General features: G+C 48.0%; 1 protein-coding gene across 10 annotated transcripts in view; it reads left to right on the top strand.

Moving 5' to 3' along the window:
* SPON1 (spondin 1) overlaps positions 1-14,731 on the top strand; it is a 361,745-nt gene extending 347,014 nt beyond the window's left edge. For all 10 annotated transcript variants that reach the window (XM_055548546.1, XM_055548551.1, XM_055548552.1 and 7 more), the window contains 9 exons: positions 4,044-4,245; positions 5,192-5,332; positions 6,003-6,078; positions 7,102-7,284; positions 9,530-9,700; positions 9,789-9,956; positions 10,788-10,952; positions 12,658-12,921; positions 14,379-14,731. In XM_055548546.1, coding sequence (XP_055404521.1) covers positions 4,044-4,245; positions 5,192-5,332; positions 6,003-6,078; positions 7,102-7,284; positions 9,530-9,700; positions 9,789-9,956; positions 10,788-10,952; positions 12,658-12,921; positions 14,379-14,542 — 1,534 coding nt within the window. In that variant the 3' untranslated portion in view covers positions 14,543-14,731. The remainder of the gene's footprint in view (positions 1-4,043; positions 4,246-5,191; positions 5,333-6,002; positions 6,079-7,101; positions 7,285-9,529; positions 9,701-9,788; positions 9,957-10,787; positions 10,953-12,657; positions 12,922-14,378) is intronic.
* The last annotated feature ends 2,702 nt before the right edge of the window (positions 14,732-17,433 follow it).

Below are 17,433 nucleotides of genomic sequence, written 5' to 3'. Positions count from 1 at the left end.
AGTATTACACCATTTTAATTATCATGCTTTATAATATATTCTGATACATAGTATGGCCAGGACAACTCCTTTTCCCAGAAAAGTGATAAAAATGTAAATCCCAGATAGAAAAAATAAGATCAAATTAACAAAACACTATGTATGGGAAGACATGGAATATAAGAAAAGATGAATAAGAATTTTTATTATGAATTAAAGAATTCCAATCATATCTAGCATTTCCTAAAGAAAACTCATATATTTTTATCATTTCCTTATTTTAAACAGCATTTTTAATTATAAAAGTAATAAATACTTTGAGGTAATTTTAAAATTAGATCTGAAGGCCAAAGCAAGTGCAAGAGCTCTATATTCATTTCCTAGATTAACTCATTTATTTCAAAAAGCATTTGAGGAGAACCTACTGCATGCCGAGTTCTAGACCAGGCCCTGGGGTACAGCTGTGAACAGGACAAAAATGGCCCTTCCTCTTTTGGAACCTAACAGAACAGAGAGAAAGAAGAAACTCCAAGGAAAGAGTTCAACCAAGGAAAGAGTGGCACCCCACTCCAGTACTCTTGCCTGGAAAATCCATGGATGGAGGAGCCTGGTAGGCTGCAGTTCATGGGGTCGCTAAGAGTCGGACGCGCCCGAGCGACTTCACTTTCACTTTTCACTTTCATGCATTGGAGAAGGAAATGGCAACCCACTCCAGTGTTCTTGCCTGGAGAATCCCAGGACAGCGGAGCCTGGTGGGCTGCCATCTCTGGGGTCGCACAGAGTCGGACACGACTGAGGCGACTTAGCAGCAGCAGCAGCAGTATAATGCCAGTCATGATGATAAGCAGTTTCATCATGCTCTGGGAAAGTGCACCTAAGCAATTTGAGGGGGAGACAGGAAACATTTCCTCCAGAGTATGTCACGTAAGCAAGATGCAACTGAAGGTATTAGAAAACCATCCCCAGACTTTTAGACATTCAAATTTACCATATTACTCAATTACCACATGACCGGGTGTTTCGTGCAGGGATTGGTTGCCCCAGAACTTCCTATCCCTTGAAACTTACCAAGGTCTGGAGGATACCTCACTCAGGTTACAGATCTGGCCCAAATGCACTAGCAGAAAATGATTTGTATACACCTTGTATAACACAGAAGGTTCTCAGATGGTTACAGCCTTCAGCTGGGTAGAGTTATCAGGGTGGTGGGTCAGGTGAGGTTTGGTTTATGTTGGTTTGGTTTCTCCAGCTCTGGATTTCTGGGCAGAGCCGTTTTGGTCCTCTTGGGCTGTCATGATGTAGCGTCATCCACGGGGTACAGGATAGGAAAGACTCACCTGAGCCACAGTCACATGCTCAGGGAGATGGGAAGGTAACAGGTGTAGTGGTTGGTCACTATGAAAATGGAAGAGGAGCCTTCCTCTGAGGCACTGCTGGACTCCTGAGGGGTCGAGATCCAAGCAGTCCCACTCTGCCCACATGCCCATGCTCTCTGCCAGGCAGACCCCAGACCGCGTCCTGTTAATCCCTAAGTGAGCAATACCACAGCTCCCCAGGCTGCAATTCTTGTAGATACCAAGTCTTTAAAGAAGCTGCTCAAAGCAATGACCTACATACCAGAAAATGCACGCATGGGAAAAGGAAACGAGGTCCCACAATTTGTGCCTAACTGAATAGCAGACTACGTAAGTGGGGCCTTCAGCAGTCTTTAAAGGCTTCCTGACATAGCATCTCTTTTGAGGTGGCAGGTGGGTGATGTCACATGAGGAAACCAAGGCTGGAAGAGTGAGTGAGCTAACCTAATAAGTAGCAGAGCTCGTCATCACATGTCCACCTGTTCAGCTGGCCCACTGGACACCTGGCACTGGGATTCCTGCCCGCAGGGGCTCCTAGTCTAGTGGGGGTGAGCAAACAGTGAGGACAGGATCACAACCAAAGGGCACAGCTGAGACCTACACAGAGAGCGTGGAAATACAGACCAAGGGCACCGGCCTCAGTGCAGGGGATCAGAACAGCTCCCGGAAGAGGTGACTCAGAACCTGAGGCTTGGAAGATGAGCAGACCGGTGAGTCTCAAATTCGAGGCATATTAGAATCATTGAGAGGATTATTAAAACAAAATGCTGGGTCCTACCCTCCGCCCTCCCCAGAGTCTCTAAGTAAATCTGGGGTGAGGCCCAGTTATTTGCATTTCCAACAACTTCCAACACAGACGCTGCTGGTCCCAGACCACACTCTGAGGAGGAGGTCTACCTCCTCAGAGGTCCTCCTCCTCAGAGCTCCACTGAAGAGGAGCTTTCCCAGCAGAGATGAGGGCACGTGGGACCTGATGCCAAAGCCAGGCTCAGACCAGGCTCTTCCTCCACTCGGGTGCCTCCCCTCAACCTAGACTGACATCAGGCTAAAATGTGAGATGCATCCAGGAAGGCCTCCCTCGCCTGGCCTCTATTTTCTGATCTCCATCTGACCCTTCGATGCTGCTTCACTCAGTAACATTTTGCCAGGTGCCAGGCACTGGGCTAAGGATCGGATGTGAGTTCTCATTAAACACTCACAATAACCCTTTGGGGTGGATGTTAGAGGGAATCCCCATTCTACAGATTGGGACACTGAGGCACAGAAAGGTTTGGTCATTTCAAGGATGCACAGCTCTAAGAGGTGGCGTGGGGCGTGCACCCAGGATTCCCGTCTGCTCTGCTCATGGTCTGATCCCATCCGGCCTGCCCAAGGGACCCAGTTCCACCAAGCCCAGCCAGGCCTGGAGTCATCGCTTTCAGGGGCCAGGTGAGAGCAGCCAGAAACAGCTGGTCCCAAACAGAGCAGCAGAGGGATGCCCCAAACAGCTGCCAGCCAGACCGAATAGACGAGCTGGTCCCCAGCCAAGGATTCCCCACAATCAGCAGCCTGGAAGGCGAGGGAGAGTCAAGCGAGCTGCCTTCACACCGCGGCCTCACCAGCTGCGTCTCTGAGCTCATTAACTTCTGCGTGCTTTCTTTTCTACAAAATTAGATAATAAATTCCAACCCCACAGGAGTGTCATGAGGGGCAAATAGTGTAGCTGTGCCACCAAGTGTGTGCTGAGTGAGCACAGCCCTCCCACCACGCTTCTTGGTCTCATCCAGCTCTGGCCACTCCTAGGACCCCTTCTTGGGAACGTGAAGGGATGGTGGTTGAAGAACTGCCTCTCATAGCTTGGGGGTCGTCAGCCAAAGGTCTTTGGCTCTATAACTGGGTCCTTGCTCACCCACTGGAGGAAACGGCCTGGGGACCAGCTGTGAGGTGATGGGTGAGCTCTGGTGCCAGGGCAGCACCCTGCTCTAAGCAGCCTCTGGAGGGCAATGAGGCAGCAGGCTGGGGAGATGTCCCCGATGGCACAATGTAGCTCTAAAGAGTTAAAGTGGGGGAACTTAGAAATTGATGATGAAAAGAATATGGACCTCGAACTGAGATTGACTTAGGTCTCCGTTCTACCACTTTGCGACTTTGGACAGGTCACATAACAAAACCCTCTGAGCCTCAGCTTTCCCAACCAAAGGTTGGAGTCAACAGTCCTTACCCCAGGTCTGCTCTGAGGCATCACTGAGAATGTACAAGGAAAGGCTTGGGGCACCACATGCAGTTTTTATCTGTCACATTCATCTCACATCCAGTGCAGCTGGGTGCACACCCAGCTTACAGAATTTGTTCATTCGTTTATTCAGTAACATTGGTTGAGCATCTACACTGTGCCAGGCACTGGAAATAAAGCCAGAAAGACAGAATCCCTGCTATCCCAGAGCTTATACTCCAAAAAGGAATGACAGTCAATAAGCAGTTAAGTAAGAAAATAAAACAGTAGTTAAGTGCTGAAAACACATTAAAACTGGATAGGGCAGTAGCATATGGCTCCCTCCAAGCATGGCCAATGATGGGCTCGGAGAGAGAAACCAGCCATGGCCAAAGATGGAGACCAAGAATCCCCCTTCTCTCTCTCCCTCTCATCCTTTAGCCATTGTCTGCCCAGATGTCCCTCAGAGCGTGCACCCCCAGGGCCCCAAAAGTGATGGTCTCCATATTTGTTTCCAGGAGAGCAGCACCCTCGGCTGAATTTTCAGTGGACAGGATGCGCCACTTGATGTCCTTCCTGACCATGATGGGCCCCAGCCCCGACTGGAACGTGGGCCTATCCGCAGAGGATCTGTGCACCAAAGAGTGCGGCTGGGTCCAGAAGGTGGTGCAGGACCTGATTCCCTGGGATGCGGGCACCGACAGCGGGGTGACCTATGAGGTGTGTGCGTGCCTGGAGTGGCGAGTGACAGACCTCCCTGCCCGGGCCTGTTCTGGGGACCCTGGCCTCGGGGGTGAGGCTGGCTCAGGCTCTGAGCCAGATGAACTCACAGTCCAGCAGGGGAGCCCTGCAGGGTCCCATCGTCATGTACTCACAAGCTGTGTGACTCGGGCTCTGGGAAGTGCCTGTCCAGATGGTCAGGAGAGCACAGGGAGGGGGTCTGCTAAAGAGAGGTTCAGAGATAAGCGAAGGAACGGCGGGCAAAAGGCACAGAGGCTGAGAGAGAGAGAGAAGGGGAACAGAAGGAAGATGCTGTTCATTAAGCCGGACCAGATTCCCAAGGCTTCCAGACGGCCAGCCTAAGGAGTTTGGATTCTCCCGTGATTGTCAATATTTTTCAGATACGGCCAGCACACCAACTGCATCAAAATCTGGAGCCATCAGAAAACTAGGGGTAGAACAATCTAGAACAGATGTTGGTAAACTGTGGTTTGGAACCAAACCTGGAGCTTTGGAATCCGGCCTCACACATTTTGATCCCATGTTGTCTGGGGCTGCTTTCTCACTACAGATTTGACTCATTGCAACAGACACAGCATGGGCCATGAAGCCTAAAATATTTACCACCTGACCCTCTGCAGACAAACATTCACCAATGCCTGGTCTAGTAGAAGAACCCTGGATTCAGGCCAACCTGGTTCAGCTATATCCTAGCTGGAAATGGCTCTCTGAAACTTGGCATCTTCATCTGGGATTAGTCCTACTGTGTACACAGGAGAATTTGAAAGTATAGATCCACAAATGTCCATGCATAACACTTGGCATGAACCAAATTCTATAAATATAAATATCAGTTGTACTTGTTAAGTTCCTGTCAAGGTTTTTGTTCTGATCATATATCAAATTGTTAATTTCCCACTCTATCTGTGTATTTTTTCCATTGCAGTCACCCAACAAGCCCACAATTCCCCAGGAGAAAATCCGACCCCTGACCAGTCTGGACCATCCTCAGAGTCCTTTTTATGATCCAGAGGGTGGATCCATCACTCAAGTAGCCAGAGTTGTCATCGAGAGAATCGCCCGGAAGGTACTGGGTTATAGCTCACCCTGGCACAGACCCCTCCCATCAGGAGACTGGAACCCTTTCTGCTCTAGAATCATGGGGTCCCTGGTATATTTAGGATGTGGTATTCCAGGGCCTCTCAGAGTTTCTAGATGCAAATTATCCCCACAATATAAATAAGCAAAATGAACATGGAGGAATGATGTGATGCTCAACCAAATGATTTTCTCCAGGTAACTAGGCTTCATGGTAAGTGCCATAATCAATTACTAATGTCTGCCATGGGCTTCCCTGGTGGCTCAGTCAGTAAAGAATCTGCCTGCAATGCGGGAGGCGTGGGTTCAATCCTTGGTTTGAGAAGATTCCCCTGGAGGAGGGCATGGCAACCCATTCCAGTGTTTTTTGCTTGGAGAATCCCCGTGGACAGGGGAGCCTGGCGGGCTATAGTTCAAAGGGTCGCAGAGTCAGACACAACTGAGCGACTAAGCACAGCACATAGCCATGGGTCAGGAGTGGGAAGTTGTGGCTTTACTGCCACTTCTTCTTTCAGTCAGATTGTAAAAGTTGGCCCACAACTCTGCCACGGCCTAGGGTTTGTGCACAGGGTGGGCGTTCAATTTTATATCCTCCCTCATCTTTCTCCCATACAGTCCACTCTCTACTGAGGGCCCTCCAACTAAAATTCCTTTTGCAGGGGGAACAGTGCAATATTGTGCCTGACAATGTCGACGATATTGTAGCGGACCTGGCTCCAGAAGAGAAAGATGAAGGTAAGCTGCCTTCCTTTATTGCGGGTGGCAACATACATTGGGAATAAAAGATAAACTATCTTTGGGGAAAGCAATTTGCTAACATGTTTAAAAAGCCACAGAAAAATCCTTTGACTTGATGATCCCTGTTTTAGGAAAGATTTTTGCTTGGGAGATAATCGAAGTAAGGCCAAGGCTAGGCACAAAGTATCAGGGAAATGGTGAAGGCTTGACACTGGAATATGTATTCAACATTATCAGGCCTTTAAAGTGTCATGTAAATGGCATCCGCATCGGCTTCATGGGACTCAGATGACTCTCCACTATGATTCTCACACTAGCCTGTGAGGCAGGAGTGGGTCCAATCACTTCTGCAGCAAGGGAAGTCAGCCAGACCCTAGAGTCAGGAGGCAGTGGCAGAGCCCTGGCTTCAGCTCAGGGTATCTCACAGCATCTGGAGCTGAACGAGCTGGGCTCTCCTCGCTGGGCCCTGGGCGAGAAGCCCACCTCGCTGCATTTCCTCAACTGTAAGATGGGGATAATAACAGAGCCTGCCTCCTAGGGAGCTGTGGTCCTTACCACAACTGATGGGGCAGATAAAGTTCTTAGAATGATGCTGGCCAACAGTAAGTGCTCAGTGAACACTTACCACCTTAATCGCATCATTACACTGTGTGTGGGGTCCTGGGAAGGTGAGCAACAACACAGAAAAAGCCTACGCTTCCCCAAATTGCCCCATGATATGCCTGCACCCGTGTGGAAACGCTGTCTGCCGAAGTGAGGGCTGGTGTTCTGGTGTTGAGGAGAAGGGACAGTAGGAGAATCTTTCCTTACTATGAGGTTACTTCGATTTGTATTAGTGGGATGCCAAAGTACCATTTTTGAAGGGACGTGAATGGCTGCTTGCGTCACAGGAGTACCCCGCCTCCCTAAGGCTGGTCAGCCAGCAGGGATTTTCTTGTCCCCACGTGAACTTGTCCAGGGGGAGGGCCAGTCACAGCTCCCATAGGCTCCCAGGGAAAACATCTCACATACTCTTCCCAGATGACACCCCTGAAACCTGCATCTACTCCAACTGGTCCCCGTGGTCCGCCTGCAGCTCCTCCACCTGCGACAAAGGCAAGAGGATGCGGCAGCGCATGCTGAAGGCACAGCTGGACCTCAGCGTCCCCTGCCCCGACACCCAGGACTTCCAGCCCTGCATGGGCCCCGGCTGCAGCGACGAAGGTGAGGAGGCACCCCCACCAGCAGCTGGCTGACAGCAGTCCGGGGGGGGGGGGGGTCCTACCTGGCCATGCCGCCTCTCCCACCTGGTCTGGCAGTGCCCGCTATGGGCACTATGACCCTGACTAGACTGTCAGTGGGGACTGCCTGCCTAGGGCGACCCTCATCTCCAACGGTGTCTTGAGGGCTGTGAACACAGATGTCTCATGACATCAAAAGAATTCTTGAGATTGACTGACCACCCCCAGCCATGCAAGAAAACAGACACACGTTATCGAAGAGCTAGTAAACATGACAAATTACAGGGAGCAAGCTGCCTATTTCTGGGCCTTACCTCCAGTTTCTTTTTAAGAAGCAGGTGAACAGGTTGGCCAAGACTGAACCTAGATCCTTGCCCTAATTCTGTTATCCATGCACGGCCTGCCTCAGCCCAGGTCAGAGCCCTCACTTCCTTGCATCACAGCCTTTGGACTGATCGCAGCAGTTCTTTCCTTGTAACTGGTCAAAGGTCAGGCTTTAAAAAATCAGGCTTGAACTACACACGTGCACCACCCATGTCATTCTGGCTGAAGCTACAACATGTGCTGATTGCTGTGCAAAGGCCAGCTGCCCACCGTCCAAGGCACAATCCTCTCTCTGCCTGAACAGATCTGTACTCTGTGCTCTGATCTTAACTGTCTCAGAGGCGCAACAAGGCAGTAAGAAGGGATGGGTAGGCTGGGCTGGTTTATAGAAGGAAGAAAACCACTTCCAAGCTGAGGATAACTGAAGAGACCTTACTGCCCCCTGGCGGGTCATTCACTTTCTGGCTCTTCCTAGGGCACGGTCTTAAACAACCGCTCCTGGATACAGTGCACAGTGACTTACGGCTGTCTGTGCCCAGGAGTGAACGCTGCGTGCACAGGCAGGGTGCAAGTTGTGACAGCCCTAGCAATGCTGGAGGCACTTTCTCGTTCTTGGGGTTGAGGATGGCGGGGATGGGTGTACAGTCTGAGGCGGACACTGGGAGCTGAGGTCTTTAACCATCGCCTCCAGAGGGGAGGAATTCCAGTGGCTCCCAGGTGGTAACAATAGTTCTGAAAACGGCTGGGCTATGCCGTTGTTATTTGGTGGTCTACAGCAGCAAATTTACCAACGATTTTTAATTGTACAGTTGAGTGGTGTTACATATACACACACACACATAATTATGCAAACATCACCACCCTCCATCTCCAGAACTCTTTCCATCTCACAAAACAAACTCTAGACCTATTAAACACTAACTCTCCAGTCCCCTGACCCCCAGCCCCACGGCAACCATCATTCTGCTTTTAAAGAACTGAAAATTCTAGGTATCTCATCTAAGTGGAATCATACAGTATTTGTCTTTTTTTTGACTGGTTTATTTCATTCAGCATAATGTCCTTAGGTTCATCCTTGTTGAAGGACATGTCAGAATTTCCCTGGGTCTAACATGGGCTCCAGCTGTCTTCCACCAGCACTGTCCAGCAACACTGTCCATAGGTTCGGTAACAACACATAGCCTTCATCCTGTGTACATGTGACTGTGGATGTGTGCAAGCTGGCCTCATGCTGAGATTTCCATCCTTCTTTCTAGCCTCATCTCCCAGTGCCACACACAACACACTCCAGACAGGCTGTTGCAAGAGCCAGTCCCTTCACCTTAAATACCGATATTCTCCACCCAACCCAAGTGCCCTCCTGTGTGAGATCCACCCCAGAACTCCAAGGAGCTTCTCCCCTCCAATTCCCTGGGCTTACATCTGCTGTCATATTTTCAGTACCTAGAATTAGTGCCAGTTTATGTGCCCATCTCTCTTTCTGGAGAAGATTAAAATCCATACTATACACATCTTTTTAACCTCAGTCACCACATGCCACTAAGCAGCCAGTAAATTTTGACATGAGTAAATGGATGGAAATGGATGACTTCATATCCCTCATCCTTTTTTAGAACTAAACAGGCATATATCACTCTCTTAGCCATCCAAACATCTTTCAAATATATTGTCCAGTGAAGGAGTAATCCCCAGTGCTCCATGCACCTGGAGAAAGAAATTTCCTTTAAAGAACAATTCCTGGTTTAAAAATTTGTGCCCTTTACGTTGGCTTCCATCCTCAGTTGCCCAAATCTCCCTGCATGCCAGCTGACCGTGTAGATTTCTGCCCTTGGGGGAGCTCGCTCTGAGTGGCTCGAGTCCCGGCAGCGTGCCGCCGCGGCTGCAGTGTCCGCTCCGTGTTGCAGACGGCTCCACGTGCACCATGTCCGAGTGGATCACCTGGTCGCCCTGCAGCATCTCCTGCGGCACCGGCATGCGGTCCCGGGAGAGATACGTGAAGCAGTTCCCAGAGGACGGCTCCGTGTGCACGCTGCCCACCGAGGAGACCGAGAAGTGCACGGTCAACGAAGAGTGCTGTGAGTGGGGCGCCGGGGTGGGACGGGTGCGGGGTCTCAGAGGCTGAGGCTGCCGACACGCCGCCGCCAACACCACCGGACTCCCCAGCTCCCAGCAGCTGCCTGACGACCGAGTGGGGCGAGTGGGACGAGTGCAGCGCCACCTGCGGAATGGGCATGAAGAAGCGGCATCGCATGGTCAAGATGAGCCCCGCGGACGGCTCCATGTGCAAGGCTGAGACATCTCAGGCAGAGAAGTGCATGATGCCCGAGTGCCGTGAGTGGGCATAGGGGGTGGGGGCGGGTGCGCTGGGTCAGAGGATGGAGGCCCTCAGCACTGGGTATCACCGTCGAGGCTGCGCAGGTGCAGGGGCAAATACAGGCCCCCTTCCTGGCGGGGCACTTCCCCTGTAAGATGAAAGCTATGGGTGTGTGGACATCATCCAAACCCACAGAGAGTGATCTCCTTTGAAGGAGCAATGCTGAGGTGGCAAGCTGGTGGGCTCTAGATAGCATTCACCTGTATCTGTGTTTTTATAGGACCCCAGAGTATCTTTTCCAGGGGGTATACATGTAGGCAGGTTGTACATTCCCCTTCTTCTTGTTCTGTTGGACTTGCCTGTAGCCCCATAAAGCAATACCTCTGCTCTACACACAAATGTCATAGGCCCACACATCACTACAGAGATACACACATGCACCCAAATTCATTCTAGGGATTTCAGTGCCCAAGTGTCCAAAACCACATCATTGAGCCTATCTTTTAGCGCATGGTTCTTGGGGCATGTGGAATGTTTCTGTCTCTAGTAAAGACCCTATTCAGATCCTTGGAGTGTTTCAAGTGGGGAAGTGTGTATTCGTATAGCGGAGCCACATTATGAGCTCCAGCTGGGCCAGGGGAGATGCAGGAGAATGACAAGAACAGTTAGTGGTTTGCTGAGCCACTCCTGGCTCCATAAAGGTCACTTGGGTTATCTAAACCCACTGGTCAATTTCACTTTACTCAAGGGGCCTGAGTGGGGGACAAAGGGTGGTGGGGGGGGGGGGCACCAAATCAAAGAAAGCAAAGGGAGCCTGTTCTCAGTGGCAAACCTGGCTCTTGGTCTAGACACCATCCCATGCTTGCTATCCCTGTGGTCCGAGTGGAGTGACTGCAGCGTGACCTGCGGGAAGGGCATGCGGACCCGCCAGCGGATGCTCAAGTCTCTAGCCGAACTCGGGGACTGTAATGAGGAGCTGGAGCAGGTGGAGAAGTGCATGCTGCCTGAATGCCGTAAGTCCTGGAGCTCCTGGGAGCCACCTCTCCTCCTCTTAACCAGGCCTGCATGCTGCTCATATTGCTAGGTCCTGCAGTATGACTGCTGGCTGGAGAATCCCACTACTGTCTATGAGACACCCAAACTGCTGTTAAGTCTAAACAGGAGACTTAGATGGAAAACAGCATAGGTTCAATAAAACTTAATTTTGTAGTTCCCCACTCACCCCCCCCCCCCAATTTAGAGGCTAGTCTGACCCATGGGTTTTCCAATTGTTTAATTCTATTCCTCCCCACCTGTGACTGTTTTATTTACCCATGACCAGAAGGTGGACATTAAACCAGTGGTCCCCTGCTATGAAGACAGGCCAGCAAGTAGAGCCCTCAAAAGCCCCATACCCACCCTCATCCACTCTCAAATCTCTATGACCAGCTGAATTTATTATCTAAGAAGAGAGCCCATTTTTCTGGTTAGTCTTCCCGGAGAACTTCTCTTCAGGTGGTGGAAAGTCAGACTCGTTTGCTAGGATCTGTTTTTCTGGCTTCCTCTGAAATGCACCTGCAGCCTCTGTGCTTCCTCTCCCTTGCAATTACTCAGGCTGCCTGCCCAGGGGCAGATCCCAGCTCTGTCCCTTACTGGCTGTATAAATCTCAGCACATTATTTAGCAACCCTCTCCCTCATCTGCTCTGAGAATTAAACCATATAACTAGTACAAAGTGCTGAGCCCACCAAGGAAGTGTGAGCCTCCACAGCTCATCGGAGCTGGGGCTCTGGAATCTTGTGAGACGCTGTTACCAACTTAAACAAAACTCCATATCCACAGGGCCCAGTGAATGGAGGGAGAAGAAAAAGAACATTTATGGAACACTCACTGTGGGCCAGGAACTGGGCTGAGAGTATTATTACTTCACTCAATCCTCACAACCTAATAAAAATACTGTTATCCCTATGTTGTAGATGGGAAAGCTACCGGAGCTCCCACAGGGAGAGAAGGGCAGACCATGAACAAAATGAGTTCTTCCTAGATCCAGCCAGCCTGGCCCCCACTTTGCAGAGACAGTGCAATTTGGAATCATCTGCCTCCCTAGAAGACATCCTGAGAATCACTCAGAGGTGTTTTAGCTTTCCTCCACGTGTGTGAGATGCTGGCTTAATGAGAATTGGCTAGATCTGTTATCATGATAAGCCATGACACCACTTGCTCCTTCCCTACTGAATTTTCTGTCTCTAAGACCTAGGATGATGTGAGAACAAGAGACGCTGTCTAGCTCTTACTGCAAAAGTCACAGTGTCCTTAGGATTTAGTCCACAGGGGTAAATGGCACCAGTGAGCTGTGCCTTCCCTCAGGGAATCAGGGTCCTTGGCTGTGGAAAGCTGGTCTGTGCCACTTAAGGCTAATTTGACAACACTCTAGAAGCTTAGAGAGAGTAAAAGGCTCTGAGCTAATCTTTAAAGTCCCTCCAAAAGCCTTTTCAAATCATAAAGGGGGCACAGTATGTGGGTTTCAATTGGGGCACCAATTCTGCATCCACTGCTTACCAACCATGTGGACTGGACAGTCAGTCTGTCCCCTGGAGCCTCAGTTTCTTCTTCCATAAAAATGGTGTAACAGTCTGCTTTGCATTTTCCAGAGGCTTGTGTTGAGATGTTAAAGAACAGTTAAGCATACAGATCTTGTTTCAGATGTGAGATACACTCATGCCCATCTGTGTCTTGCCAGCCATTGACTGTGAGCTCACGGAGTGGTCCCAGTGGTCGGAATGTAACAAGTCATGTGGGAAAGGACACATGATTCGAACCCGCATGATCCAAATGGAGCCTCAGTTTGGAGGCGCACCCTGCCCAGAGACTGTACAGCGGAAAAAGTGCCGCATCCGGAAATGCCTCCGAAATCCATCCATCCAGAACCTGCGCTGGAGGGAGGCCCGAGAGAGCCGGAGGAGTGAACAGCTGAGGGAGGAGTCGGACGGGGACCAGTTTCCAGGTACTGCCCCCAAGTATGGGCTGGCGTTCAGGGAGATGTCAAAGCAGTATGGGTCTTGTAGGAGTCTGCTAGTAAAAGAAGGGTGTTTCTAGGGAGCAGGCATTGTTATTGCAAAGGCATGGAGATACCCAAGAACAAGATACGTTCAAGTGGTAAGTGGGCTCTAGAAGAACACACAGTATAGGGGGAGGCAGGAAACCAGGCCGCAGACAGAGGACAGGGACCAGAACAGGAAAGGTCTACTGGCTGCTGAGGACTTGATCCTGCAGGTGAAGGTTTCAAGTAACAGACTGACTTTAACAGGCCTGTGTTGAGTGGTCTGGAGGTGGCAAAAACGGAAGCACAAAGACTGGTTTAAATTTTCTCTGTAGACAAGGAGAAAGCTTATGTGTCCCCCTCCTTCAGTATAACTTAAGGAGTTCCAAAACTAAAAAAAAAAAATCCCACTTAGGGCTTCACTGCTGAATAAGCTGGTCCCAGCCAAGAGCACAATATCAGCAAAACAATGAAACAATAGCTGGGAATAGCTTTTTGTCTAATATCATTTCCATAGTCTAATATAAATATAAAATCAATAGCAAGTAATAAGTCATTAGCAAAACAAAAAAGTTGAGAAATATGCATTAAAATGACATATGACATAACATCTATTTAGAATGCATTCCAGTATCAAATGACAAACTTCAACAATGCAAAAACCACAATCATCTTCACACCAACCTAATATACATAGTGCCTTTTTTTTTTTTTTTTTTAATTAAGATCTAACCTAATCTTGGGGTCAGGGAAGTTTTCTTTGAGAAAGGCAAGTCTATTTACATGGGGAAAATAATCAATCAAAGCATTAAAGGAAGTGGTTACTTGCTCCTTGGCTGGTTGCTGCATTAATGAGCCACTACAAAACAAATGAAATCAGGCTTCTGTAGGGCAGTTACTTGGATTGACTTAGCTGGATGACTCCTGCGGGGTTTAGCTTAGGCTTATTTGAGTGGCTGCTGTCAGGTGGTGGCTCGGGTAGGGCTGGCAAGTCTAGAATGGTCTCGCCTGTGTTTCTGGGGCCTCTCTCCACATGGTCTCCCTAGCAGATAGCCACACTTGCTTACACAGTGGTGGAAAAGGTTCCCAAGGGCTTTTTTTCAAGCCATGCTTGCTCTTGTCCCATTGGCCAAAAGCAAGTCATACAGCCAAACCCAGATTCTAGGGGTGGAGGAGGAGACTCTGCTCCTTGATGGGGAAGAGCTGCAAAGTATTAATGGACCATTTTAATAGTCAATCACCTATGAGCTAACATATGTGATAAGAACTCTAATAACTTAATGAGAACTCAACAAAGTATTACATACAAGAGCAGAGAAGTCCAGACAACTACCTAGGTTTGACAGTTGTTTACTAGAGTTCAGTCTCCTTGTTCTTCCCGCCGTGTCTGCTGGCCTAATCAGGCCTTTTCATGCTTTCAGGCTGCAGGATGCGCCCTTGGACAGCCTGGTCAGAATGCACCAAACTGTGCGGAGGAGGGATCCAGGAACGCTACATGACTGTGAAGAAGAGGTTCAAAAGCTCCCAGTTTACCAGCTGCAAAGACAAGAAGGAGATCAGAGCGTGCAACGTCCATCCGTGTTAACCAGGGTACACGTGTCCCAGGGCTGCACTCTAGACCCCCAGAGGCACCAATGGCTGGATCGTTCGTTTGCTTGTTTAAGGCAGTTTAAATTGTGTACACTAGTTTTCATTTCTGCAGGGTGGTCCGCCCAGTAGTCCTGTGGATGCTAGGGCCACCCTTCTGTACACTTCTTGGTGGGCACAGACTGGGGATGGGGCTGGGGGGGTGGGGGCGTGGGGCTCCCTCGTCCTTAGCCGGCCCTCCTCCAGCAGGAGTAGTGCCAGCCACCTGTGCTGAACAGAACGTGTCCCTCTCAAGCATCCACCTGGGCGGCAGGACAGAGACCCTGGCCTCCCCAACATGGAGAGGCAGCTGTGCCCGCAGCTGACCTTGTGCGTCGGTGCGAGGGCGCAGCAGCAGGGAGACTTTCCTGATTGGGTGGGAATGAGAGCAGAGTCCCCTCATTCTTGCCTGTGGCTTGCTTGCTCTTGCAGCAAACTACTGTTTGCTTGTCTCTTCTCATTTAGTGGAACTTTAGGGTCCCTTGTTGAGTCTCCTCAGTCATCAACAGTTCTTGGGGAAACAGCTGGCAAACATGAAGAGAAGCACTGATGTTGGGTGGCTTTTCTTCTTTCACTGAGAAATTCTGAATCCAGTATCTCAACCCCTAATACTGGTTCCTGATACTCCAAAGGAAAGAAATGATGGCTGCTTTTTAAAAAAAAATATAACCAGTTCTTACACCTGAGGTAAAACATACTGAGTCTAGAAATTATTATTCCCTTCTTTTGGGTTTTTTTTGGATATAATTCTCTTAGGAAGCCAGCCTTAGGAACCCTAACCCTAGATCCTTACTAGAACCACAGCAGCAAAACTGGCCTCTAGAGCAGTCCCAGGCTTGAGTTTTTTTAAACCTTCCAACACAGACTCTTAAATCAGCAAACCAGTTTCTAACAAGAAAACCTTTTTTTCAGTTATGCAAACATTCTGCCGAGTTTGTCTGCAGCCCACCAAGCCATTCCTTCAACAAAAATACTATCTTAGAACTTGAAAGGGTTTTTATAGTCATAAAATTTTATATGTAGAGAGAAAAAGTGTTTCAGAGACCAAGACAAATCCAGGGAGAAAGGAATGTCACAGAATCAAGTTAGCAGAAAAATCTGGTGGGAAGTCAAACTAACATACATCAGCCCTCCACACCAAGGGTCTGGTCCTCTGACACAACCATAAGGAGGGTCATGGTTTTCTGTCCCCTTCCAAACACAAGCACACCAAATTCAGGGAGACTGACTACCAAGGATTAGTGTAAAAGGACATTTTACCAACTTGAGTCCATCAGCAGTTTCTACTCACTCATTTACTGTTAAAATTACTGTTCTGCTCTTGTTGCAGGCCTTCTTTATCATGCTTAATCCAAATATGTACCATGGATGAGATGCATACAATGCTTTGAATACACTACTTTAAGAATTTGCATTGAATACTTCAGGATATTCCAAACACAACATTATATATATATATATATATATGCTACAGCCTTGAATCTGTACTGTTTTAACTACGAGAGAGACTATTCAATAAAAAACTCATTGGGTCTGTCTTTTGTGTTTTAAACTAATTCAGTGTTCAGAAGGTTGGGTCTTTTTTTTTTTTTTTTTAAACAATTGTTATCCATTTCAGTCATAGTAAGAGATATGCCTTTTGCACCCTCATTCTGGAGGGACCACTATTCCATTCCTGAGCTTTCTGGGGGTCTGAATTGTTTTTCCAACATTATTTTTTTAATCCTTCAAGTGAACTGCTTTCTCCTCCCTTGTACAAAGCAGTACAAAATATAAATAAATAAGAAGTTTAATTTCTATTTGCACAAAAGAAAAAGCCCTGATATAGAATCTGCTTGCTTTTCCAACATTACTCTCAGCTATCTAAATGCATCCTTCCTCCCAACCCATGAAAATCAAAGTTCCACAGAGTAGCAATTTCTAAGTAACTAAGGACAAGCTACCCTAGTATCTCATGTTCTTGTTTGGTCCCTATTTGGGTAAATTTTAATCCAAATTTTGGAGACTTAAAACCAGGCAACTGGTTAATGAATAAGAATGGGTAACATGTTTCTTGTTACATAAGTGTTAACTCTTTTTTGTTTGCAAGGGGAAATTTATACAAAACGTCAAATCTCTTTTTTACCAAAGTCTTGTGTTAGGTGGTTTACAGTTTTTCTGGTTAACCAATCTTTTGGAAATAAAGACTTTTTACTACAAAATAAAATTTGTTTGGACTTCCACTTGAGATAATAAACATATCATAAGACACCCAGTAAAAACTGCCATACAAAGAACAACTATAATTGTGTGTATTTTTATCAAGGCCAAACCACTCAGACTTCAATTTACATCCACATTTTAAAATGAAAATAAGATCAGAGATATATTCCCCAATCAGACATGGGGTCACTCACCTGTCACCTTGCTGATGCATTATTTGAAGATACTCTGTTGTAACAAAAATAAATAAATCCTGGGCTTCTTCAGACCCAGAACTGAAAAAAAATTAAATGATGTTGTGCTGTTTTTAATTTGGACTTTATATATTAAACATGTTTTAGACATAGTCAAGGTCTCTGTACTTATTCCAGGAAGTAAGGATATACTATACATTCTCACATGACCACAATTCTCCAATCCAGGTTAAGTCCACAGCTAAAATGTCAAGACACAAAAATCTGCAATGTCAAATTACTTCTGTGACCTAACAAACAGCCCACATGTTTCAGTTTAAAGGAGTTAAATATTAAACTGTACTAGGACTGTGCAGTTGGCCCCCTTTCCCCTCAGAGTTAAATATTTATGTCCTTAAGAAAGGGGACAGTATAGTCCAAATAAGATTATAAACATAAATGTGCCATCTCCAAT

This window comes from Bubalus kerabau, chromosome 15, assembly GCF_029407905.1.
Source record: "Bubalus kerabau isolate K-KA32 ecotype Philippines breed swamp buffalo chromosome 15, PCC_UOA_SB_1v2, whole genome shotgun sequence".
NCBI lineage: Eukaryota > Metazoa > Chordata > Mammalia > Artiodactyla > Bovidae > Bubalus > Bubalus kerabau.
Note: the sequence above shows the minus strand (reverse complement) of the source record. Positions and strands in the feature narration are given on the sequence as shown.